We start from the raw sequence: 24,563 nt of genomic DNA on the forward strand, positions 1-24,563 counted from the left end.
TATTAGACAGGATATATATGCAGCGGATGTGTGGTTCTGCTGGTATCTCTAGGTTGCACAAAACTCCCTCCAACTCTGTGCAGTGGCCTCTGGGGGCCAAAGGCACATTCTCCCTCCCTGCGTTCAAGTTCATGTGAGGTGTTCTAGCGACAGGCGTCAGGCAGTGTCTTACACCCCCTGGTACTTACCCTGCTCTGGGTTTTCCAACCTCACCACTGCAAAGCTGAAAAAGAGGAAATTAGGCCTTTCTCAGCAGTGTTGTGAGAGAAACGATTATTGCCAAAGAAATGACTTGGCTTTGTGTTGTTGCTTATCCCTGGGGGGGAGGGGGGGAGTTACGGTAAAGAAGACCCTCTCAAACTGGATTTGCTAATGGAGTGTTTTAAAATCAGTTTATTTGCGGGGAATGGGCATTATAGAGGCCGTGCCTGTTCTCTGGAGAAAACCTGGGGAATACTGCATGGTGTAAACCACCACCATCCAGATATCACCTCTGGGTTGGCGTTGGAGTGTATGTATTTAACTTGCGGCTCCTTTCAAAGCATGCATTTAATGTAATGGGGACACGGCACGTACAGTTTTGCAACCTGTTTTACAATCTGTTTTCCACTCACCCGGAGGAGGAAAGTGCCCTTCCACCTCTGCACCTGCCCCTGCCAATCCGGTGAGAGCGGCCTCTCGAGACTGACGCGCGGGGGCGGGGTCCGAGGCAGGGGCGGGGCTTCGTGTCGCCCCGCCCCGCCGGTTCTCGGAAGCAGGCTCGGGGCGGGCGGGCCGGATCTCCCCTACGCTGGCGCGGAAGCGGGCGTAGGGGTGCGTACCCCGGCGCCCGGCGGCTGCTCGCGGCCACCCGAGCGCCCTCCCGGGCTCCATGCGCGACCATGGCGCAGAGCCTCCGGAGCTGGCTGGGCGGCTGCCTCCTGGTGTCAGGTGAGGGGTCTGCGGGGAGGGGACGCCGGGCATTCTCCGGAGTGTCGGCTCAATCACTCGCCCAGCGCGCTTCCCAAGCCGGGCTGCCTGCGCGGGGATCCGGCCCCGCCGTGGCGCTGCGTCCCGACCCGAGGTGCGCTCGGGAACCAGGAGGCCCGGCTACGACGTCGGGCAGCGATGGCCCCAAAGACGACCCCTGAGCGGACCCCAGAGGCGCACTCAAAGTGACTAAGTGCCTGGGCGGGCCGTCAGGGCCTCCCACTAAGTCCCCAGCACCCCAAGATCTGAATTCTGCCCCTCAACTCCGCAGCTCTATGGTTTCTGAGTTCTAAATCCAGTGAAACCCTTCCTGTCCTGCTCTAAATTGCCAGCCCAGGTTCAAACAGCACTATGGATCCCTCCTTCCTTTCTGATGAACTCATCCCTGGCCTTCCAGGGTACCTTGCTCTCCGGTTTCCCTCCTACCTACCAGCCTGTTTCTATTTGGGATCCTCCCCCTCTACCAGATTCCATACAGCCAAGTTCATGCCCGAGCCCTCTTCTCTCCTTCCCCTACACTATCCCTTTTGGGGGGTATCAGCAGAACTCTAGCATTAAATACCAGGTATGGGCTCATGACTCTCAAATTTATATCTGTTGGCATTAGTTGGGTGATGGGCCGGTGGCAGTTTAATATACTGTTCTCTGTACTTTTGTGTATGTTTGGCATTTTCTATTAAAAAGTTTAACAACTATTTCTGTCTCTAGCCCAAATCTATATTCTGTGCCCCAGGCTCATTCACCCTGCTGTCTCTGATATTCTGACTTACGTATCCTTCAGCATCTCAAATCTAATGCAAATTCTAAACTGGGACTCTTGATTTCCCTGTCCCCAGCCCCAGTCAGGCCATCAGGTGCTTAAGCCAGGAATGGATATTAACATATACTTCTTCACACCAGATGTATCAGGAAGCCTAGATTTTATACCTCTGGAAATATATCTAAAATCCATCTACCCACCCCTTCACACCTTTCTACCACCACCCAAATCCAGGTCACCCTCAGCCATCCCCACTTCACTCTTACTATCCTCCTCCCCTTAGCAATTTCTTCTCTTCAAATACAATCCAGACTCCTCAGCACAGCTAAAGCATGTCTCTCCTTCACCCACATGCCCATTTGAAGACTTGGAGCCATAGGGAAGACCTGAGTATTGGATATGGTTATTTTCTTGGACAGCCTTTTAGAGGAAGAGAGTTGCCAACTTTTTCCCCTTTATTTTTACAGCATTAGGAATGGTGCCACCTCCTGAAAATGTCAGAATGAATTCAGTTAATTTCAAGAACATTCTACAGTGGGAGTCGCCTGCTTTTCCCAAGGGGAATCTGACTTTCACAGCTCAGTACCAAAGGTAAGTCTGGGGTGCTCTTGGCAGAGGATGGTGGCTTTGGCTGGGCTGGTCACTGGGCCGGACCAAGGAGAGAGTCTGACTGCTGTCACCCCAGTGACCTTGACAGCCCAGGGGGAGCCTCTCTCCTGGCCTTCTTTCTGTCCCAGAAATTCTTGTGGAAGCTCTGTTCTCTGAAAACAGACAAGTAAAATCCTCTTTCCTTTTTCTTGTGATGGTTCATGGTGTGACAGACATTTCATCACGTAGATGGTGAGTGTCATTGGCCCCCGTGGCAGCCTACTGCAATGCAAACCTATCGGGCTTGTCACTATTAATGTTTTTTAAGAGACAAATGCCAGTGGTGACCATCTTCCAGTTATTAGAGTAGTATTGCTAGAAGTCAACAGTGGAAGCTATCCAAGAAAACTGAGGTATGCAAAGCAGGCAGGAAGCCCTTTGCTTGCTTACCACTGACCCCCTCCAGTAGGTTATAAACTGCACACCCCAGTGCTGGGGGGTGCAGATCATTTGCATAGTGGGCACTCAGTTACTCTGAAATTGAATGTAAGACAGCTGCTGGCTGTCGGCTGTGTCCTCTGAAGACAGCAGACGCTTATGAAGGAAGGGTATCACCAACCACGATTGCCTCAGTGGTGCTCTGACCTCCCAGGACCTGCCCGGCCTGTCGGTTTTTCCCTGTGCCAGCCCTCCCTTGGCAGCCTGCCACTGTACACCACAGGCTGGAGTGCAGATGATGCACGTTTGTGCCAGGTGCAGACAGCAACAGGAAGCCAAAGGCCAGTGAGCCGCACACCTGCTTCCCGTGGGACTCAGAAACTTTGTCAAAGGCAGACAACTCCTTCAGTGAGGAGGGAGGAAATGGGGGTCTCAGATGCCATGGATCCCACACTCCTCCCACCTGGCCTTTATTTTACAAACATATCCAAGGCCTGCTAAGTCAGAGAAGAAGGAGAAAGATGAATAAGATAATCCTCGTTTACACTTTTTAAAAACTTTTTAGTTCGAAATAATTCCCAGGTAACAAAACATTTCAAAATTTCAAGTATAATACAAAGAACTTCCAAAGAGCTGATATTGACCAATTTTTAAGGTTCGCCGCATTTTCTTGCTTTTGCCCCTTAATATTTCATTGTGTACTTCATAAGAGCAAGGATAACCTTTTACATCGCTGTGGTACAGTTATCAAGATTTGGTAGCTTCACCAATAATACAGTCCTTTAAGTCCATATTCCAGGTTTGTCAGTTTCCCCAAGGACTTAATAAGCATCATTCTGAGATTTATTTTTCTCCTGCGGTGTATTTTCTAGCACTGACTGGTTTTATAATTTCGTCTCTGTGTTTTCTCCACTCTGTCTTGATAGCTCTAGGGATTTCACTGTGGAAAATGAACTTCCCTCTCTGTCTGTCCCTCTCCCCTGTGGTTTATTTCTTGTTGTTCTGTTCTTTGCTTCTTTGCCATTGGAGTAGAGGTGTTTGGTTTTAGGTGTTTGTCTTTTAGATGAGAGCTCCCAGCAACCAAGAATGGATACCTGGGTTCCAGGTCTCCTCAGCATAGACGTGCAGACCAAGCATGGCCTGTGCTGGGGAAAACAAAACACGTGCTGGGTGTGGAAGAAATTTGATCCTGAAAAATCTGATTACCCTTCTGTGGCTCTGGAAATGGTTTGATTAGAATTTAACCTGAGCGGTTGCATAGCACAAACTCTTGTTGTATGTGTACATTGGGTAGGGGTGACCGGTGGTGGAGGGGACTTCAGAGGATGGCTTGGTGATTTTAATATGGAAACATCTAAAACAATTAGATGTAAATATGGGGAATAGATCCTATTAGCTACTTGATGGGAAGAAAAATATATGTAGATGCAATAAAAATGACCTAATGAAAGGGAAATTATTGCAGAACAACTCTTGAAATACTCTGTGTTCCACCCAATTCATGCATTAGTTTAAATGCATGGAAAGACATGGCCACATGTGAGAAAACCCCCTTCATGAAATGACCCTTGGATTTCCCCAGTGATGGGATGTTAGGCAGCCACGAAGAGTTGATTGATTAGAGAAATGTTTGTGGTCTATTAACTGAAAAAAGCAGACAGTAAGATAGCATAAGCCCAATTATCTCTGCCTCCTAAGAGTGCAGTGGAGTGTGGGGTGGTGCCTGAGGCAATGGGCTCTGAAGTCAAGCAGACCTGAGTCCCATGGGCGAGTTTCTTAGGCTCTCCACGCCTGTGCCTCATCTATAAAATAGGAGTGATGTCAGTTCCGCCCTCCTGGGGTTGTGAAAATTCAGTGAGATAATACTGCGAAATCAGTGCCCTACCTGACACCTACGTGCTTGACAAGTGTTGGCTGTTATTATTCTTATCACCATCACCTTCATTGTTACCTCTTAGGGTAGCCAGATTGATTTTGGCACCAAGACAGGAAGGTGCCAGTCAGACAAAATTCTTACTTTTTGCAAGACGAGAGCCTGGATTTCCTCACGTCAGCTAATTATAGCTCCTTTGGCTGTTGTGAGGTTAAGTTACACGCACCCGGTAGGTATTCTCAAACATTTCTTTCCTTCCACTTCATGTTTCTGCCACCCTCCCTTCAGGGGTTGGTGCCAGGGCTGGAGATCTGAGGTCAACGAATTTTATAATTTTTCCAGCGTAACTGAACAATAGTCATTTACAAGACGTTATTTGAAATCATTGTGATACACTTATTTTGGCTAATCTGTGAATATCAACATCTCACAAACCATGCCCCACAAGTTTCAGAAATACATAGTCAAAGAAGGCAGCTTTCTTGGTCAAATATGTTGAATACTCAACCCCTTTTTGGAAAGACACGTTTTATTAGGATATGAAAGTCTCTGAGCAGTTCTGTTGTGAAGACAGACACCTATTCATGTCTCACCCAGTTTTTGCCCCAAATTGTTTGACTGTGGGATGGGTTATTTTTGAAATGTCTTATGATACCTCAAGGATCATTAAGGTTCCATGGAGCACAGTTTGGAAAATGCTCCTATGAATGATACGTAGTATTCTTTGAAATTGACAATAAAGAATTTGCTTTATTCTTCTCTCATCATCCTCCATTATCCTTTGGTAGCAGAAGAATAAAGCACCAGTCAGCCTCAGAGCAACTGAGGTTAGAACTCTCATGATTTCTTCTGATTTTGTAGTTATAGGAAATTCCAAGATATATGCACTAGTACTGTCTTGACGGAATGTGATTTCTCAAGTCTTTCCAAGTATGGTGACCACACCTTGAGGGTCAGGGCTCAATTTGAAGACGAGCATTCAGACTGGATAAACATCACCTTCTGTCCTGTGGATGACAGTAAGCCATCTCGGTTTTTATTTTGTTGTTATGCCATCATCTTGCCTTGATTATTTCCCCCTTGGTTGGCCCGTTAGCAAGAATTCTTTGAGTGCCACAAAGTGGATGGCCTTGCACAAGGAGCTTAGGGAATGTAATAAAGAGGGCTGTGGCCTTAAAGAAGTTTGTGGGAGAGATAGGACAGGATAGGCATAAAGCAATAAGATAATTAAATATAAATTTGATGACTTTAATGCCTCGAGGGTAAAAACGAGTTGGAGCCAGTGCTGTTAATGAGAAAAACTAGAAGGATTTGTGTGTTGAATTTTGGGGGAGGAAGTCAGTTTGGAATCATGACTTAAAGAAATGTGATACCATCAGCAGAAGAATAAAGACTGATTTTAGGCAGGTGTAGAGACAGAAAGACCAGCTGGCCCAGGATGAAGGACAGAGGGACGGATACAGCTGATGGCAGATGGGTTGGGTCAGGTTGGCATTGAAAAAAGTATTCCCGGGTTAGAGCTGGAAGGTCATGGGGACCCACCAGAGGTCATGAAATGAACATCATTAGAACATCAGGAATTGAAAACTAATTAAACCACCAGATAGCAATTGAGAGAATAAGGAGGATAAGAATCTCATGAACAGAACTCAAGTGCAGCCCTCCAAAGAGCAGGTCGAGAGATGCATTAGAAGGATTGCCCAGGACTTCCCTGGTGGCACAGTGGTTAAGAATCCGCTTGCCAATGCAGGGGACATGGGTTCAAGCCCTGGTCTGGGAAGATCTAGTTTCAAACTTTGTTGGAAAATGTATTTGCTGGAAAGTGGTTTAATTATATAGGTTCAACACTAAAAATAGAAATACCATCTGTTGCTTCCAACCCAGCAATGGAAATAAAGAAAATTCAACCCAACAGAAAGAAAAAAAGAGGAGAGGAATAAGCCACTTAAAAAAAAAAAAAAAAAGGGAGTCTTTACAGAAAACACAAAGTAATGTAGTTGGAATAATTCCAAATATATCAAATCACAGTAAACATAAATGGACTAAACCTGATTGATAAAGGCAAAGATTAAAAGTTTTTTGTTTTTTTTTTTAAGAAACAAAATCCAAGAATCCTCCTTAGCCATGTCTGTCAGCGTCACCTCAGCAGTGTATCACAGGGCAGAGTACTTCAGTAGCCCAGTTGGTCTGCCCAGTTACGAAAAATAAATGTTGATGTTTTTAACATGTGAATTTTGATTGTCATTTTGCTTTGTTCTCATACTTAGCCATCATCGGACCTCCCAGAATCCAAGTAGAAGCACTTGCTAATTCTTTACATATGCGTTTCTTAGCCCCGAAAATTAAGAATGAACCTGAAACATGGACCATGAGGAATATTTATAACTCATGGACTTATCATGTGCAATATTGGAAAAATGGCTCTGACGAAAAGGTAAGCATGGTGAATCACATGCATTGCAGATGTAAGCTCCCTCTCCTTTGCTCAGTGTTGGTCGGAGGGAGGCTTTGCCAGGTGGCAGCACCTTATGGTCCAGAGCAGGGGTCCCCAACCCCGAGGATCTAATGCCTGATGATCTGAGGTGGAGCTGATGCAATAATAATAGAAATAAAGTGCACAATAAATGTAATGCGCTTGAATCATCCCGAAACCATCCTCCCCGCCCCTGGTCCTTGGAAAAATTGTCTTCCACAAAACCGGTCCCTGGTACCAAAAAGGTTGGGGACCGCTGGTGCAGAGGATCTCAGGCCTGGTCCTTTGAGCTCCAGAAGCTTCCCATTGTGGAGGATGGCCGGTATGTCAGGTCATGCTTCCCAGTCCACAAGGGCAATGCACAGAGCAGACTTCCTGGGTGCTGGTGCAGGAGCTCAGGCCTTTCTCTCCCCAAAGGGAAGTCGCCTGAGAAGGCAGAGCTGACTCAGCTATTGGCTGGCGGAACTTGGAGTCAGCGGAGTCAGGTGATCAGTGAATGTCTACTGTTTCATGGCATGAGGCCCCAGTACACCACAGAATAGTCAAGTCTGTGGCCAGGGCAGCCCCAGCCCTGGATGAATGGTGGGTGTCACATTTTACTGGACTGACCCCACTTTTCCCCATTGCTTTCCTCCTCTTCCAGGGACAGTGCCTTTCACAACATGGGCTGGGAGTGGAAAGATCCTGTTGGAACGTTGCCCCTGCCATTGTGTGACTCTAGTCACATTCTTGACCTCAGCTTCTCAGGTCTGCAAAATGGGCATATAATCCACTTCATTAATAAAGTGAGGATAATAACCTACTTTATAGGATTGTTGAGGAATTTAATGACATAATGAAAAAAGTAAGCTTGTCCCATTACCTGAACAAGGGGTATGGTCAATACGTGAGGTTCCCGTCCCCTTGTGTAGACGTGTTAAGGCTATTTTCATTCATCTTTGGTCAACTCTTACACTTAGTGCTTCTGAGTTGAATGCCATCTGTGGTCCTAAACTAACTTACGTATATTTTATGTAAGTTAAGTTATGCGTATGTTATCTCTTCTGCATTAAATGTTGATTTTATCACTGATTCTCAAGCGTTTGGGAAGAAGGGGTCACCTGTGTATATTGTCTGAGGAATGATGTAATTAAATTTATATCTACATACTATGTAGCCCCCCAAAAATCTCAAGTTAATTTCCCCCCCCAAAAAATGTTCTGTTGTGATCAATTTGTAACATATATAAATGTCAGATCACTATGTTGCACACCTGAAACCAATAAGATATTGTATATCAACTATACTTCAGTTTTTAAAAATGCTTCGTTAACTGACGCAGGGTATCTGCCTTCTTCACAGAATAGATGATTTTGCTTATAGTCAAGACCCCAGGATTTGTGTACCTAGGAAGCAACACAGAAAGTTTTATGGTCACTTATCAAATGCAAGTGTGCGTGCTAAAGTCTGGAGATAACTCCTGGAGCTAGCAGCCTACTGTGATTAAGGATTAGTTTCCACAGTTACCAGGCCTGAGTGCCTCCTGCCCCAGGCATGAAATTCAAAACCCAGTTTATGTCTTTAGCTTCTTACCTAGAATATGCCCTCAGGACAGGCATATGGTTACACATTTGTGCCTTCACTCTGCCCGCCTGCAGTGTGGAAGACTTTGGTGGGACACACAGAGTGTTGGAAAGGCTGCCTGCTCCCCAGTGCCTCCCTCACTGTGCCTGCAGGGTCACCTTTACCAGTTTATAGGTGCTATAGACTCAGCGTTTGTGTTCCCTTCCCCCTCTCCCCACCCCACCCACACTCCCCTGCAAATTCATACTTTGAAACCTAATCCCCAATGTGATGGTAGTAGGACGTGGAGCCTTTGGGAGGTGATTAGGTCGTAAAGGTGGAGCCCTCATGAATGGGATTAGTGCCCTTATAAAGGAGGCCCCAGAGAGCTCCCTTGCCCCTTCCACCATGTGAGGACTCCTGAGAAGACCCAGCTATGGGCCAGGAAGCAGGCCCTCCTCAGACACCAGATCTGCCAGTGCCTTGATCTTGGACTTCCCAGCCTCCAAAACTGGGGGAAATAAACGTTGATAAACCACCCAGCCATTGGTATTGTCACAGCAGCCTGAAAGAAATAAGATGAAAGGGTTCCCTTCTAGAATGCAGGTGTCTCTGAGAGCATGCCATATTAGGTCACGAGCTAAGAGCATTAAAAGCTTTTAGAAATTCTTTCTTCCTGATGGGAGGAAGTGAGAAGGTAAAATCAGAAGTTGTCCAGAAGCAAAAAAAGGCTAGAAAAGCCCTCACATCCGTGCCACCCTCTTCCATGTATGCTTCTGACGTGTCAGCCTCTGAGTTGAGCCTTGAAAAAAATGCATTGTAAGGTTTTAGAAGTATTGGGTTCCTGGAAATGAAAGCCAGGGGGTTTTTGTTTTTATTTCTGCTTTTAATGATTAGAAGTTATACTGTACTCTTCATGTTTTCAATCGGTAAAATCCAATCCTCGCCTTCAGTGAACTTAGCTTCTTATACAGTAAAGGAATCAAGCTGTCAGCAGGCCCAGCCTCCAAGGAAAAGTAACCAATTACTAAAGTAAAAACAGAGTCTGTGCTCACTTTCTATTGCAGCTCCTATTCACGTAACAGATTTTTCATAAGGCCCTTCTATGAGGAAATTGGAACCATGCTAGAAACACAGGCAGTATGTACTCTTTTAATTCCCTTTATTTTGCTGTAAACTATTTTGGTTTCTCAAATTCAGAAATACATCATCAATTATGATATATTTAAATTAAACTAAGATGAGTCTGGGATGCCCCCACCAGAGTTAGGCTGAAGGGTGTGACCTCAAGGGGAGTTGAGCTGCTGGGGGCGGGCAGCTCAGGTTTGTGAATGGAGAAGTAATTCAGAGGAGACCCCCAGGCAGCCTTGTCAGGAACATGCTCTGGACTTAGAAAATCACACTGAGTCTTACTGTAGATGACTGGTATGTTCATTCGCCGGGGCTGCTTTAACAAAGTACCGTAAACTGGGTGGATGAAACAACAGAAATGTGTTGTATCAAGGTTCTAGAGGCTGGAAGTCCAAGATCAAAGTGTCAGCAGGATTGGTTCCTTCTAAGGGCTACGAGAAAGGATCTGTTCCAGGCCTTTCGCCCAGCTTCTGGTGGGTGCTGGCAATCTTTGGGTCCTTAGTATATAAAGGCATCACCCAATCCCTGCCTTCATCCTTACATGGCATTCTGTGTGCATGTCTGTGTCTAAATTTTCTCCTTGTAAGGACACCAGTCGTATGGGATTGGGGCCCACGCTAATGACCTCATTTACCTTGATTACACCTGTAAAGACCCTCTATCCGACCAAGTCACTTTCGAAGGTACTAGGGGTTAGGACTTCAACATCGAATTTGGGAGGGGCGAAATTCAACCCATACAACTGGTTTATTTTTTTTAAAAAAAAGAAGTGGGATGGCTTGCGTTTCATTTAAACTGGAGAATTCAGGGCATGAGGTGGTTTGGCAGGACCGTGGTCGGTCCTTGCCCTGCCCACCCCGACCTTAGAATGGTCTCCGGGGCCCCAGAGGCGACCAGGAGGAGCGCCTGCGTCCTTCATCCTCCTAGTTTGAGCCTGAAGGAAAGATTATAACCAGTAAGTGGGGGGGAGAAAATAAAAGATGACGTCCCTTCTCTGCTAAGGCATGTTCTTATTTTTGTCTCTGTTACTAGTTTCCAGTTGCTGGTCAGTATGACTTCGAGGTCCTCCGAAATCTTGAGTCACACACCACTTACTGTGTTCAAGTCCGAGGGTTTCTTCCTGATCGGAACAAAACTGGGGAGTGGAGTGAGCCTGTCTGTGAGCAAACAACCGCTGACGGTGAGTCTCGAGATGCACCGTCTGCAGTTCTGTCTCCTCGGGGCATCTTTTTTCTGAAGCGGGGACACCATGCAGCTTGCGGGATCTTTGTTCCCCGACCCGGGATCGAACCCACGCCCCCTCAAGTGGAAGCGCGGAGTCCTAACCCCTGGACCGCCAGGGAAGTCCCTCCTCTGAGCATCTTAAGTAGCTTTAGAGACTCCCCGGGAGTGTGAGGGCCGGAAGCCTCCTTAGAGATCATCATCCAGCTCAAACTCCAACCCCGTTCAGCCGTGACTGACCGCCTCATGCTGGGAAGGAGACCCCACCTTCTGAGGCAGCTCGTTCACTCCTAGACCAAAGGGATTGACGGGAGGTCCTTCCGTCCGGGGAGCTGAGGTCTCCCTGCACGCGTCCGCCTCCAGTGTGCTCGTTCTGTCCTCCTGGGCTCCCTGAAGCAAGTCTCAGTCCTCCCAAACCCACCCAGCCAAGGTCGAGCCCTGACACCCCCCCGCCAGAAGTCTTTCCTTCCGAGGCTGCACATCTCCAGTTCCTTCAGGCACATGGTGGGAAGAGTTTGGAAAACCCTTCCCTGTCCTCAGCAAGCTGGTTTTAGGGTTCCTCGTGAATTCAGGACCTCAACACAGTCCCCCACGTATGATGTGTACCCCAGTGTCTAGCAGAGTGCCTCCATGCTTGGTGTTTCTTAAAAAAAAAAACACGGGGAAGGAGGAAGGGAAGGAGGAAAAGAGGAAGGGGGAGGGTACCAGATGGCCTAGACACTGAGTAATTTTGTACGGATGCATTGCATTGGCGTACAGAATGATAAAAACTTGTGGCCTAGATGTCTGTGTACAAACGTCAGGCCTTCTGGGGCCTTTTTGTTACTTAAAGATGTCCAGAGGCTTCGCCAGCTCAGACCACAAAAAGATGCATACGTGCAGGTCCGCTCCTGACCATTTTCATTTACGGAGGCCCTCCTGGAAGCCAGGTGCTGATCTGGGGGACTACAGAAATACAAAGGAGAGTAATAAAGTAATAAAGAATTCCCTCCAGAGAGCAAAACTTTTCATCTTCTGTGTCACTGCAGTTCTGAGGCAGTTGCAGTGCTACCATCACAGTGATTCATCATTTCAGCTTATCAAGTTCTTCGTGAATGTTGGTTTTTGTCATTGAACATATTTCTCTCCCTGTTTTGCTTTGTCTCATCAACTGATTTGCTGGTACGAGGTTCAGGATCCTTACCAGTTTGTTGTTTAAACTGTTGGTGTGTCTAGGATACACCTTCCTCTGGACCGCTTAACTAGTTGCTTACTGCTCACCAATCCATCTGAATATAGTGGACTATTATGTAAGCTATTTCGTTTTACTGTCCACAAAGTCACCATGAAAGACTTTGGCAAATATCAGCTGAAATTGACACCCAGTGCCAAGTGCAGCATTGTCACAACTGTGTCCCATGCGTGATTATGGGATATTTCTCAAAACAAGAGCCCGGTAGTCAGATGTGCTTAGAAATGATGGTACACCACATTTCCCTCTCAGAAAAGTTACCCTATATATTAGCATTTTTAGCATATTTGATCTTTCAACATTTTTGTTTTTAATAAGTACATAGGCACAAGGTATTGTTTTAAATTTATTTATTTATTTATTTTTGGCTGTGTTGGGTCTTCGTTTCTGTGCTAGGGCTTTCCCTAGTTGCGGCAAGCGGGGGCCGCTCTTCATCGCGGTGCGCGGGCCTCTCACTATCGCGGCCTCTCTTGTTGCGGAGTACAGGCTCCAGACGCGCAGGCTCAGTAGTTGTGGCTCACGGGCCTAGTTGCTCGGCGGCATGTGGGATTTTCTCAGACCAGGGCTCGAACCCGTGTCCCCTGCATTAGCAGGCAGATTCTCAACCACTGCGCCACCAGGGAAGCCCTCAACATCTTTTTTGAGGATGAGCATTCCAAGGAAAACAGCTTGGGAAAAACCAGCCCATAACGTACCATAATTTACCAACAAGTAGCCCTATCCAAAAAAGGAAAGGCAGCCGCTTTGAGCTAATTTCTTCTCGGTGTCCTCATGTTATTATTTTTTGTTATTGTCCGTATCTTTTTTACATATTTGTAATTAGCCACTTAACCATCCATTCTAGAATGTTTGTATTTTTTTCTGGATATCACATCAAGCTTTCCAGCCTGGAGTTTCCTGAATCTTGTTGTTGTTGGGTTTTTTCCCCTCGTTTTGTAAATGCACAAATTACTTGCCTGAATCTAGGAATCTTTCACCTCACCCAGGCACGTGATCTTTTCAGTGCCATCCAAAGCTGTTCTACAATCATACGAAGCAAATTTTCTCAGGAATGCAGAGCCATATAGAAGATGGAAAGTCTTGCTGTCTCTCTGGAGGGAATTCTCTGTCAGTCTCCTTTCTTTTTCTGTAGTTCCCTGTCCAGTGCCACGCCTCTATCCGAGGCTGAGTCGACCTGCCTGTGTTCCTCCTGCCACGGCTAAGCCTCTCAACAGCACCGTTAAATAACAAGAGCTTATCTTTTTATTCCTTTCATGAATCATTTGTGCTTGAATCAGAATTCTGCGCTTTGGGAATCCCCATCCAGCTTGAATCACTAGAATCCCTGACCTTGGAATCATCCCTCTTTCCTCTAAACACCTGCCAACTGCTTTCCCCGAGCCTGAGTACATGCCCGGTTGTCCTGTGTCCCGTCCTTCCCTGCTGTGAACTCCGACATAACGAGTGGTGTGGGGCGTATCCTGAACTGCCTGGTGCCTTGGCCGCCTCGGCTGCAAAACGAGGGGAATCAAAGGGTGTCACCCAGGACAGCGCCAGGCACAGAGTGAGCCCGCAATATGGGTTAGATGTCATTACCGTTAATAATAAGGACATTATTAAAATCATACATTTAAATATTCCTTAAGGTTTATATCATGAAACATGGCATGAGGCACACACTTTGACCGAAAAGAGAACTATTTCAAATATTTCGTGACTCTTAAGTGATCACCCATTAACTGACAAAATCCAAACATTTTTTAAAAGAAAAGGAAAAGTAGGGCTTCCCTGGTGGCTCAGTGGTTAAGAATCCGCCTGACAATGTAGGGGACATGGGTTCGGTCCCTGGACCGGGAAGATCCCACATGCCACGGAGCAACTAAGCCCATGCACTACAGCTACTGAGCCTGCACTCTAGAGCCCGTGTGCCACAACTACTGAGCCCACATGCCGCAACTACTGAGCCCACGTGCCACAACTACTGAAGCCCGCGTGCCTAGAGCCCATGCCCGCAGCAAGAGAAGCCACTGCAATGAGAAGCCTGCACACCACAAGGAAGAGTAACCCCTGCTCGCCACAACTAGAGAAAAGCCCGTGTGCAGCAATGAAGACCCAACACAGCCAAAACTAAATAAATACATAAGTTTTTTTAAAAAAGGAAAAGTATAACCCACTGAAAATCTGCTTTTGTCAAACATCATTTTAGGTTTTTTTAAACATAGTTCTCTCATTTAAACCTCACAAGTTTTCAATGAGAGCATTGAAAGGCTCTTCTCCCCTTTCACAGACGGAAGATGAAGGTCCAGAGAGGTGAAGTAACTTGCCCAAAGTTGCTCAGCTAGTAAATGACAGGAAGGAAGTAACATCTAAGCCCACTACCTACAGATTAATCCCATAGGTAAACGAAGGCACGATTTCCCTGTGGGTGAAACAGAAAGGGAGTCCACCTGACAGCATGATCAGACAGACTGAAACAAGTTAGAGAGCCTTACATAGAGGGTGTTGATCATTAGATTCTCCCACAATTCACAGCCTGCGTAAAACAGTGTCTGCTCTCCTTCCCCATTTCCCCCTCTTGGTGAGTCACAAAAGCATCCTTTGAATTTTGTCACCATCAACCAGGTGTGCCTGTGGAATGTCCTTGTCTAAGATGCTAAGATGTCTGGGTTGGAGACCCAAGGAGACCCAGGCACTGTCCCCCAGGGGTTCATCATAGTGTCACCAGCCATGCCAGGGTAGGTCCCACTGGAACTCTTAGACGGGGGCTCGCTCCTTCCCGATGATGACATTTCAAAGAAATGGCTTTCAGGTCCTTGAGAAAGACACTCCTTGGTTGTAGGAGATACATATAGGTCCCAAAGGGACAGAGGAAAGATTTACAGTCCCGAGCTTTTTGTGAAAATGCACTGAGAAAGGAAGGTCAAGAGTTAGCAGAACAAAGGTGAATTCTTTTGGTAGTCTTGAGTTTTTCCAGAGAGGAGCTCAAGCGGGTGCTGGGTGGTCCCAGAGCTCAGCCTTAGGCTGCTGGCGACCACACTAGCTGTTGGGGAGGTCTCTGAGTACAGGGGATCAGGTGGGGTCTTCTGTGAAGTTCTCCGTTCAAAACGCTGTAGCGTGTGTGTTTCACTGGGGCTCTGGGGCCCAGGGGGTCCTGTTTTCTGCTTCAAGGCAGAAGAGGTTTATCCCCACCAGGGAGCTGATTGCTACCCTGTGAGTAGATAAGGTGGATCAGAGTTCTTGCGGCTGCTGCTTTTTGTGTGTATCAGCAATCCTGCCAGAAACCCAACTTGGAGGAAGACAGGAGAGGGTGAGACTTGGAAACCTCTGGATCCTCGAACAGCTGCTGGGTTTCCTCCTCACGCCTTCCGAGACAAACGTGTGGGTCCCCCCAACGGTAAGGGGTTACCATTGGATTGTGATGGTGAAAATAGTGTTAAGGTCACTGTCACCCCATCTGTGCATGACAAGAACATGACCCAGCCCCTTGTCCCTGCAGAAACCACCCCCTCCTGGGTCGTGGCCGGTGTCCTGGGAGCCTCGGTGTGCGCCGCCCTCCTGCTGCTCATTGGCTGCTTCGTCTTGCTGCGGTGCGTTTACAAGAAGGCCAAGCACGCCATCCCCCCGAGGAATTCTCTTCCACAGCACCTGAAAGAGGTAGGTAGTAGGATGGAACCAGATGTGGATTCGAAAACGCTGACCGGAAGTTGTCCTTCTAAGTCAGGGCCGCCTAACTCAGCTCAGCGTGGCTTCCTGGAGAATGACACACACCTTGCACGCTGGTCCCATCCCTGGTGCCACTTCAGGGAAGTCTGAGCTCATGGGACAGCCCTACGGGAGGGGGTAAAGGTTTGTTTTCCGAATCCCGCCCTCCAACCTGGACCTTGTTCCTTCTCCGACCTTCCCTGCCCCGAGCCCCAAGTCATCAGGGAGCAAAGGTGATGGTCCTGGGACAGGAAGAGGTAAAGCAGAGCTCAGAGCAGAAAAGATGAGAGAGGGAAAACTGTAGGCTGAGTGCCAGCGAACAGCCATGGGCAGAGGGTGGGGGGAGGGGCAAGAGCGGTCTCAGTTGTGGGATATCTGAGAGTGACTGAAATTATGGGATGTGTGTCCGAGACTTTAGGAAAGCAGTTTTTTTTTTTTTTCAAGAAAGCTATTTTCAAAAGGTTTGGGAAGAAGAAAGGATGTACCTGGATAGAGACTGTAGGACGGAAGTGGCCTTAAGAAATGAAATCATCGTGGCTATACTCTCACACTTAGAAATGAAATCATCGTGGCTATACTCTCACACTTAGAAATGAAATCATCGTGGCTATAGTCTCACACTTAGAAATGAAATCATCGTGGCTATAGTCTCACACTTAGAAATGAAATCATCGTGGCTATACTCTCACACTTAGAAATGAAATCATCGTGGCTATACTCTCACACTTAGAAATGAAATCATCGTGGCTATACTCTCACACTTAGAAATGAAATCATCGTGGCTATACTCTCACACTTAGAAATGAAATCATCGTGGCTATACTCTCACACTTAGAAATGAAAATATGCCGGGCTCAGCCCCAGATGATCCTGTCTTTGGTCTCATTCCCCAGGAAACAGGCTCTAAAATGGAGATTTGCATTCAGAAGTCTTAGTGGCGGTAGCCTCGGGAGTAACACCTCTGAGGGAGAGAGGGCAGCAGGATGGGATGAGGGATATGAAGCCAGTCCTGCAGGGGATCTGGAGCTGGGGTGGCTCTTTAGAGACGTCCAGGGCTGAGGCTAGAGGGCCTGCAGGCCCACAGTACCCTTGGGCTGGGTGTGGGCGCCCCCAGGAAGGAGGTGTAACTAGATGTAGCAGCTCCTTCAGCCCCGGGAACCTTGGGGGAGACACTCAGCGGGGAGGCAGCCCCACTCCCAGCAGCCAGGGGAGCAAGTTCCTCCTTCCTGAAGGACCTCTGGGTGGCGCATTGCAGCGTCCACTCCAGCCCACCCCGTAAACCACCGGGACCCACGGGCGCAGCTTCTCGAGGAGCTAAGTCGATCTCTTCCCCCGGGGAAGGTTACAAGAGGAAGGTTAACGGAACAAGGTCCAGCGCCATCACTGCAGCTGGTCCCCCGGGCACAAGTAACACCCCCTGCTCGGCTCTCCCTTCTAGAGGCCCCTCTCCCCTGACCAGCCGCTGCTGACCTAGGCTACTGACCTGATGGGGTGACTCAGACCCTCCGCTCTGCGAGGACTGAGCCCCTGGTCACAGGACACCAGAGATCTGGGCGCTTGTGCTTAGCCACTTGCCATCAGAATTGGGTAGGGGAAGTCCCAATACCATGAGCTGCCCCGTCACCCAGCTGGGTGCCCCCCATCATGTAGCAGCAGCCTTTTCTCCTCCTGATGACCCACGTGGTGACTCCTTTCCTTGCTGGCTAGTTTCTTGGCACAAGGATCCTGGCACGACGAGGTGGCAGCTATAACTTAAAGTTCGATGGGATCCCTGCTGTGTGTCCTGGCGGAAACGTCCCCCTCTGGGACAGTAACTGTTTTCGGCTTTGAGACCAAGATTGAGACATTATGTAGATACTTACGTAGCCACTTAAATGGCATCACTTACAACTCTAAAACCATTCTTAACTCCTGAGCCATACAAAGAAACACGGATTCGGCCCGTGGGCCACAGCTTGCTGACCCCTGCTCTGAGCTCACAGAGCCTAAGATTGCACGGACACCAGTTCCCCAGGTGGGTCAGCGGGAGTGATGGCAGGCAGGGCCACGCCTACTTCTACCCCTTGGTCCCTGAACCCCTGTACTCTACTCTTGGGGGCACACCATCACATACTGTCATCGGTTCTCAGTGCGCGCCTGGTGCTGGAGGACAGTGCCCGGTCCTCACAGGGCACCGTCTCCAAGCTGGCGCCACTCCCCAGTCCCCCCGCTACCCCCGTACCTTCAGCGGGCCGGCCGTCGTCCTGCCAGGCTGGCAGACGCTGGGTGGGTGGCCCAGCGTGCAGTACCATCAGGGTATTGCACTCCTGGCCTCCTCTGCTGTCATTGGGTCCCATGGCCTGACGTGATGTAACGTGAGGTCTGTGTCAGCCAGCACGGGCCACCGTAACAGAGTGCCACACGCTGGGCGGCTTAAACCACAGGCACGTATCGTCTCAAGGTCCTGGAAGCTGGAAGTCCAAGATGCAGGTGTCGGCAGGGTCAGTTCCTTCCAAGGGCCGTGAGGGAGAAGCCGTTCCAGGTCGTTCCCCAGGCTGCTGGTGGTTGCTGGCAACCTTTGGTTCCTTAGTTTGTAGAAGCATCCCCCCCATCTCTGCCTTCATCTTCACATGGCGTTCTCCCATCTGTGTCCACATCTCCTCTTCTTTAAATACACCAGTCAGGTCAGATCAGGGCCCACCCTAATGAGCTCCTTTAACTTGATTACCTCTGTAAAGACCTACCTCCAAATAAAGTCACATTCTGAGGCATGGACTCTGGAAGGGGTACCAGTGCGCTCTGACTGGAGTTGACACCTGTCTCGGGAAGGATTGGCTGTCCCTGTCCTGCGGGGCCCCGGCCGGCACCGCTGAGGCCTGACAGAGCGTCTGCTCCACTGGCAGAGGGCCCCGCTCTGGGCCTCGGAGTTCATGTGTGGTCCAGGGACCTCCCCACTTGCAGCTGCTCCCATAGTCCATCCACACGCCTCTTTCCGGACTCCCTTCCTCTGGCCCCTGAGCACCAGCCTCGCCATCAGCCCCTGCCTCGGATTCCTGAGTACCTGATCATGAGTACCTGATCTTGGGCCGCTTTTCTTTCCACACAAAGGGGATGACCAGACGCACGGCCCAGAGCTCTGCCTGTTGGGAGCTTTCTCCCCACTGCCATTCAGGGCCCCCAGTTGGGGCTCCAGTGCAGCTGTGGGCCATTTTTGGTTTGTGCCCGTGTGCCACGCTGACCTCCCTGTGAGCCACGTTTGGCCTCTTCCTGCTTCTCCTGGTCACGAGGACCCGTTCCCCGGTGCGGTCATGGTGTGAGCAGAGACAGATGTGCTGGTGCAGCAGGGGTAAGTGCAGGGGAGGCCGGGCCGCCTGCACGTGTGCCCTCTGACCCCACCTCAGGACCTGGTGGGTCTGGCAGGCCTCGTGAGGGTCACTTCTAGGTGGCACGGTCACCTGGTGTCCTGTGGCCCAAGGCTCTGTCTCTCCCACGTCCCCATGGCCAATACTCCCAGAGCTGTTTTCAAACAGGGTATAATTCTCTGCTGCAGGTGGCCAGCCTGGCCTCAGAACTGTAGTGATCACCCAGTGATTCTCCTCTTGGGATTTGCCATAAACTCCACTCAGCCTCTTTTCCCACCACGGACCCTCCAAGGATCTGCCGGGTCTCACGGCCTCTTCACGTTCACTGGGTTCAGCTGAGATGCCACTGGGAGATGAGGCCGGGCCTTCGTACCCCGATATTAGCCGGCATGAGGTGTGGCTAGGACGGCTTGCTCCAAAGCCCGTACCCTCTCTGGGGCCCTTTCCTGCTCCAGGGTCCCCTCAGAGCCGGCGGCCTTCTGTATCACTCACACCAGGAGCCATATTCCTGGTGTGGAACGTGCCGCCTCCCAGAACCCAAAGAGGCCCACCTCGCATCGTGCTTCCCTGGTAGGGGTGGCGGGTAAGACACAATAACGGTCCCTTCCTTTGGAGAGGATGTCCTGGCATTCCCTATTCCGTGGGATCCCTAAAACTGATGTGACAGGTCCCTGACTCTTCACAGGGTGAGTTCCCCACCCTCTGAAGTGCGTGTCTTAGGGAGGCCTTGCCGCTTCTTGCTTTCCTGGGCCTGTTAACGTGTTGTCGTCGTGGTAGCTGACGTCGGGCCTTTGTTCCCACACCGGCCGGTCCATTGTCCCGGCTGCCCCTGGGAAGGACTCGTGCGAGGCGGCTCCCTTCTGCGGAGGGCAGTTCCCGGACGGGGACTTGGCTGGGAGCTGTTTCAGCTCCAGTGAACAAGTGCGGGCAGCACAGCTCCCGACATGGGTAGAAAGTGGACCGCGTGACTGTAGGCAAGAGATTCAGAGCGGCCGGGGCCGGAACCTTCTAACGAGAGTGCCAGCGAGACTGCAGCACCAGGGTGAGACATGCCCCTTCTAGAGGGGCACTTCTGAGAAGCCGTATTCGCGGCAGGAAGAACAAAGAGGGGCGGGCCCTTTGCTCTGCGTAGGAGGTGTTCTGTAAATGGAGAGCCAAGAGGAAGCAAAACTGTGCACCTGCTTTTTTGCTTCTGCCTTCACCATCAAAGGGGCTCATCAGACAGGAAAGGACAGATGGGACAACAATGTGGTATCAGGCAAATCAAAGCCAGAGACGAGTTTAATTAAGGGGTCAGTTGGCAGGAGCTCTGGCCTCCAAGGCTAGAAGACTTGGCAGGCTTGACTGTGGACCAGTGAGAAATATGGGTGGGCGGGGGAGGCTGGAGAGGGGCCAGCGGAGTGAGGGCGAAGGAAGTGTCAGGAACCCATGAGCAGATCAGGGTCCTCAGATCATGAAATTCTCCAGTTTGACTCAAAATGCAGAGAATTCATTAACCATAATTTTGAGTTGAGGGAGATTTGCTGGGGTTGGAGACTTTTAGTTGAAAAAGCCATCGGGAGGTTTACCCACCACGGATACCCTGAGCCGGCCACCAGCCTGTTATTCGCTTTCTTGACATTTAGCACATATTGCTTTGTTCTCTCCTCTCCTGTCTCCCAGGAGAGTCAAGGGTAGCTTCCAGTCTGTTCCCGTGGCTCCGCTGGAACAGAGCATTTGGGGAGGTCCCTCCTCCCCCCAGCTACCGCCTTTGCACAACAGATCTGGGCGAAATTCCTCTGACCCCTCCCTTTCCCTTCTGTCGGCTGATGGGGGTGGGGGAGGGTAGAATTTAGGTTAAGTCGTCTTAAAGGGCTGAGGTATGGAAATTACTTTCAGAAGGCTTAACTGATCCCTTAAAGGTGGAACCAACTGAGGGGAAGAAGTTAAAAATGCCACGCTTTAAGGAGTGTTTCTGCACCTCGTCCTGAAGATTAAGAGCCTTGGTGAACCTACAAGGATGAAAAGTGGAAAACGTGCACTCAGCAGATATTTCAGGAAACATACATGGGCATCTTCATGGTTGAAGTGTTGGAGTGACAAGGATGATTAGACTCTGGTTCCTGTCTGTAACTAGCCCGTCTGCTGGGAGGGACACACCCTGAGGAGTCATCGTTCGTAAAATGGGCTAGATGGAAACAAAGCACACAGATTTTAAATTTGCTAGTAGCCGCAGTTACTTTTAAAGTAAAAAGGAACAGAGGAAATTAATAATACATTTTATACAACCCAATATATCCCAAATATCATTTCAACATGCAATCAATTATTTGTTCCAATTGTTGAAATATTTACATTCTCTTTTTCATATGAAGTCTTCAAAATCAGGTATGTGTTTTACACCTCCAGCACACGTAGATCCAGACCAGCCAGGTTTCAAGTGGCTGGTGGCCGCCACACTGGACGCCACGGAGCTGAGGGCTGAAACAGAGGGACACACAGGCTGCTGGGGAGCACCAAAGAGGGCCCCCAACTCAGCCTGAGGACGCACGGGAGACTGACTGTTATTCCAGGACACATCTACCCGCTGTGCTCCCAGCATCCCTGCTTCCTAGAGGCAAGGAGGCTCAGGCTGCGTCAGCCCCAGAGCATCGATCATCCTTAAAGCCTCCCTCTGGGTTTACAGGAGGAACTCTCAGAGGGGGACCTGTGATCACTTAGCAAATGCGATGCAGGTTTACTGTCGCGTTTTTTAAATTGTGGTAAAACACACATAACATAAAACTTACCACCTTATCCACTTTTAAGCGTCCAGTTCAGTGGTATTAAGTACATTTACATTGTTGTACAACCTTCACCACCTTCCAGTCACAGGACTCCTTTCACCTTGCAAGACAGAAACTGTATCCGATAAACAAAGCTCCCCATCTCCCTTCTCCCCCCCACCCCGGCCCCGGCCACCACCATCACTTTCTGTCTGTGAATTTGCCTAGTCTGGGTGCCTCGTATAAGTGGAATCATGCACCATTTGTCCTTTTCTGTCTGGCATATTTCACCTAGCGTAAGTTTCATCCACGTTGTAGCGTGTATCAACTTCATTGCATTTCGAGGCAGAAAATATTCCATCGTATGGCTAGACCTCATTCTGTTTATCCAGTCCTCCATGGATGGGCCCTTGGACCGCTTCCATCTTTGTCAATTGTGAATAATGTTGCTCTGAAGACGGGTAGATATAGATATAGATATAGATATAGATACTGCTTTCAGTTCTTATGGGTGTATACCCAGAAGTGGAATTGCTGGGTCATATGGTAATTCTATTTTTAATTTTTTGAGGAAGTGTCATACTGTTATTGTCACATTTTTTTTAAAACAGCGTTTTCCAGCCAGGAGTTCTGTATAAAACTGTGAGCCCAGAAAAAGAAATGGGAAGCTTTGATAAGTAACTCTTTTTCTTCTCCGGCAGTTTCTGAACCACCCTCATCACAGCACACTTCTCTTATTCTCCTTCCCACTGGCTGTTGAGAATGAAGTCTTTGACACGCTGAGCGTCATCACAGAAGTGTCCGAAGGCCACGCGCCGAAGCTCGGGGCGGGCTGCAGTCTCAGCACCTTGTCTGGGCCGCGATCCCCTGAGCTGGTCTACGAGGAGGAAACACACTCAGCCGGGCACAGCGACCCCCTCCTTCTCACGCCTGCCTCTGAGGGTGATCAGGGCAGCCGACAAACAAGGGCTGAGACCAGCCGAGTAACCCCCAAATTGAGAACCTCAGACGCTGGGACAACGTCCACACCGCCAAGGAGCCGGATTTGAAAGGCTCGCTTGGCACAAATACTCCATCTTGGGGACTAGCCACCTTATAAAGGCCTTAATGATTTGAAAAAACAGTTAGCCACTGAAGGTATGATCTTCAGCCTCATGTGCTCACTCATATAAAAAAGTTCCAGGGAATTCCCTGGCGGTCCAGTAGTTAGGATTCGGCGCTCTCACTGCTGGGGCCTGGGTTCAATCCCTGATCGGGGAACTAAGATCCCACAAGCCACACGGCCCAACAAACAAAACGAAAAACAAGTTTTAAATGGTGAGAAACAAAAAATATTTAAAATGCTGTAAAACATTTGCTGTAAAACCTGACCAGAGTAAAACCAAGATGCTGTAAAACCTGACCGGAGTGCCGACAGACTGATGTGAAAAATGGCCTCGACTCAAAAGTAACCGTCAGCAAACACTGTACATGTACAGAGCGCAGACTCTGTGGATTCTCAGGGACAATTTGACTGGATTTATTTTTCTATGCGGACACATTTTATATATATAGTGCTGGTGCTCAATTAAAGTCTTATTCTCTGTTTAATCTGTGTGCGTTCATTTAATGACACTACATCTGTGTGATTGTCAGATTCAACCAGGCTCTCGTGTGCCATCTTTAATGTTCATTGATTCAGCGGATGTTCCTCAGTCCCTGCCTGCTGTCAACCAGGAACTGTGCCAGGAGCAGGGGCCCGACAGCATCTGGGAAGCTTCAGAGAATAGAAGGCCCTGGGCTTTGAATTCTACCTCGGACACTTACTAGCCTGTAACCTCTCAGTTTCCTCATCTGTACCTGGGGATGTAAGGATTAGTGACACTTGGTGAAAAATGCCCACCCCAGTGCCAGCACATAGTAGTCACTCAATAAACGGTAGCTGGCCTTACCAGCTACATAATCTCATGGGTATGACTGACTTCACAAACCTTGGTCAGCAGCAAATGTCCTAGCAGACAAATAAAGCAGATCCATCAAAAGTCCCCAGAATAGAAAAACCACTATTTGAAATAATTTGACATTTTTTAAAAGAGACTACATGGGGGAAGAGATCAGAAGTTTGTTGATCCGTTCAGTATTTTTAAATTTCTTTCAATAATGTGAGGGAGAGATCACCATGTTTTGGGTTCTTAGTGCCCCTGATTCTAATCTGGGGCTAGTCTTACGACAAGGGAGAAATTAATTCTCTTCCCCAGTTCAGCTCTTCCTCCCTGAAGGAGGCGTGACAGGAGGGCTGTCAAGTTGTACACATGTAGATGCACCTGACTTGGGAGAGAAGGAAAGGAGATGCCCCATTATTCATCCAGTCCCTGCCTAAACACCTCTTCATAGGTTTGAGGAATCTCCATCTTGGCAAGTGTGAAGGGGCTCAAAATGCCACCTGCTCATTTCCAGCCCCCTTGCTGCTGGACTATAGGCACATAACCGGGGCTCTAGCCCAGCTTTCAGTTGGAAGATGGGGAGGTGGGTGCAGGGCAGCAGTAGAGGCAGGGGTTCCGGTAGAAGCATCCAGTAGCCAGGGGGAATTAG

At 48.9% G+C, this 24,563-nt stretch overlaps 1 protein-coding gene across 1 annotated transcript; it reads left to right on the forward strand.

Moving 5' to 3' along the window:
* The first annotated feature begins 722 nt into the window (after positions 1-722).
* Positions 723-23,582, forward strand: IL10RB (interleukin 10 receptor subunit beta). Its single transcript, XM_007183705.2, has 7 exons — positions 723-930; positions 2,197-2,320; positions 5,490-5,647; positions 6,896-7,062; positions 10,807-10,954; positions 15,702-15,859; positions 22,694-23,582. The coding sequence occupies exons 1-7, from the start codon at positions 882-884 to the stop codon at positions 23,039-23,041; spliced, it is 1,152 nt and encodes a 383-aa protein (XP_007183767.2). The 5' UTR covers positions 723-881; the 3' UTR covers positions 23,042-23,582.
* Positions 23,583-24,563: the final 981 nt, after the last annotated feature.

Source organism: Balaenoptera acutorostrata, chromosome 4, assembly GCF_949987535.1.
Source record: "Balaenoptera acutorostrata chromosome 4, mBalAcu1.1, whole genome shotgun sequence".
Classification (NCBI taxonomy): Eukaryota; Metazoa; Chordata; class Mammalia; order Artiodactyla; family Balaenopteridae; genus Balaenoptera; species Balaenoptera acutorostrata.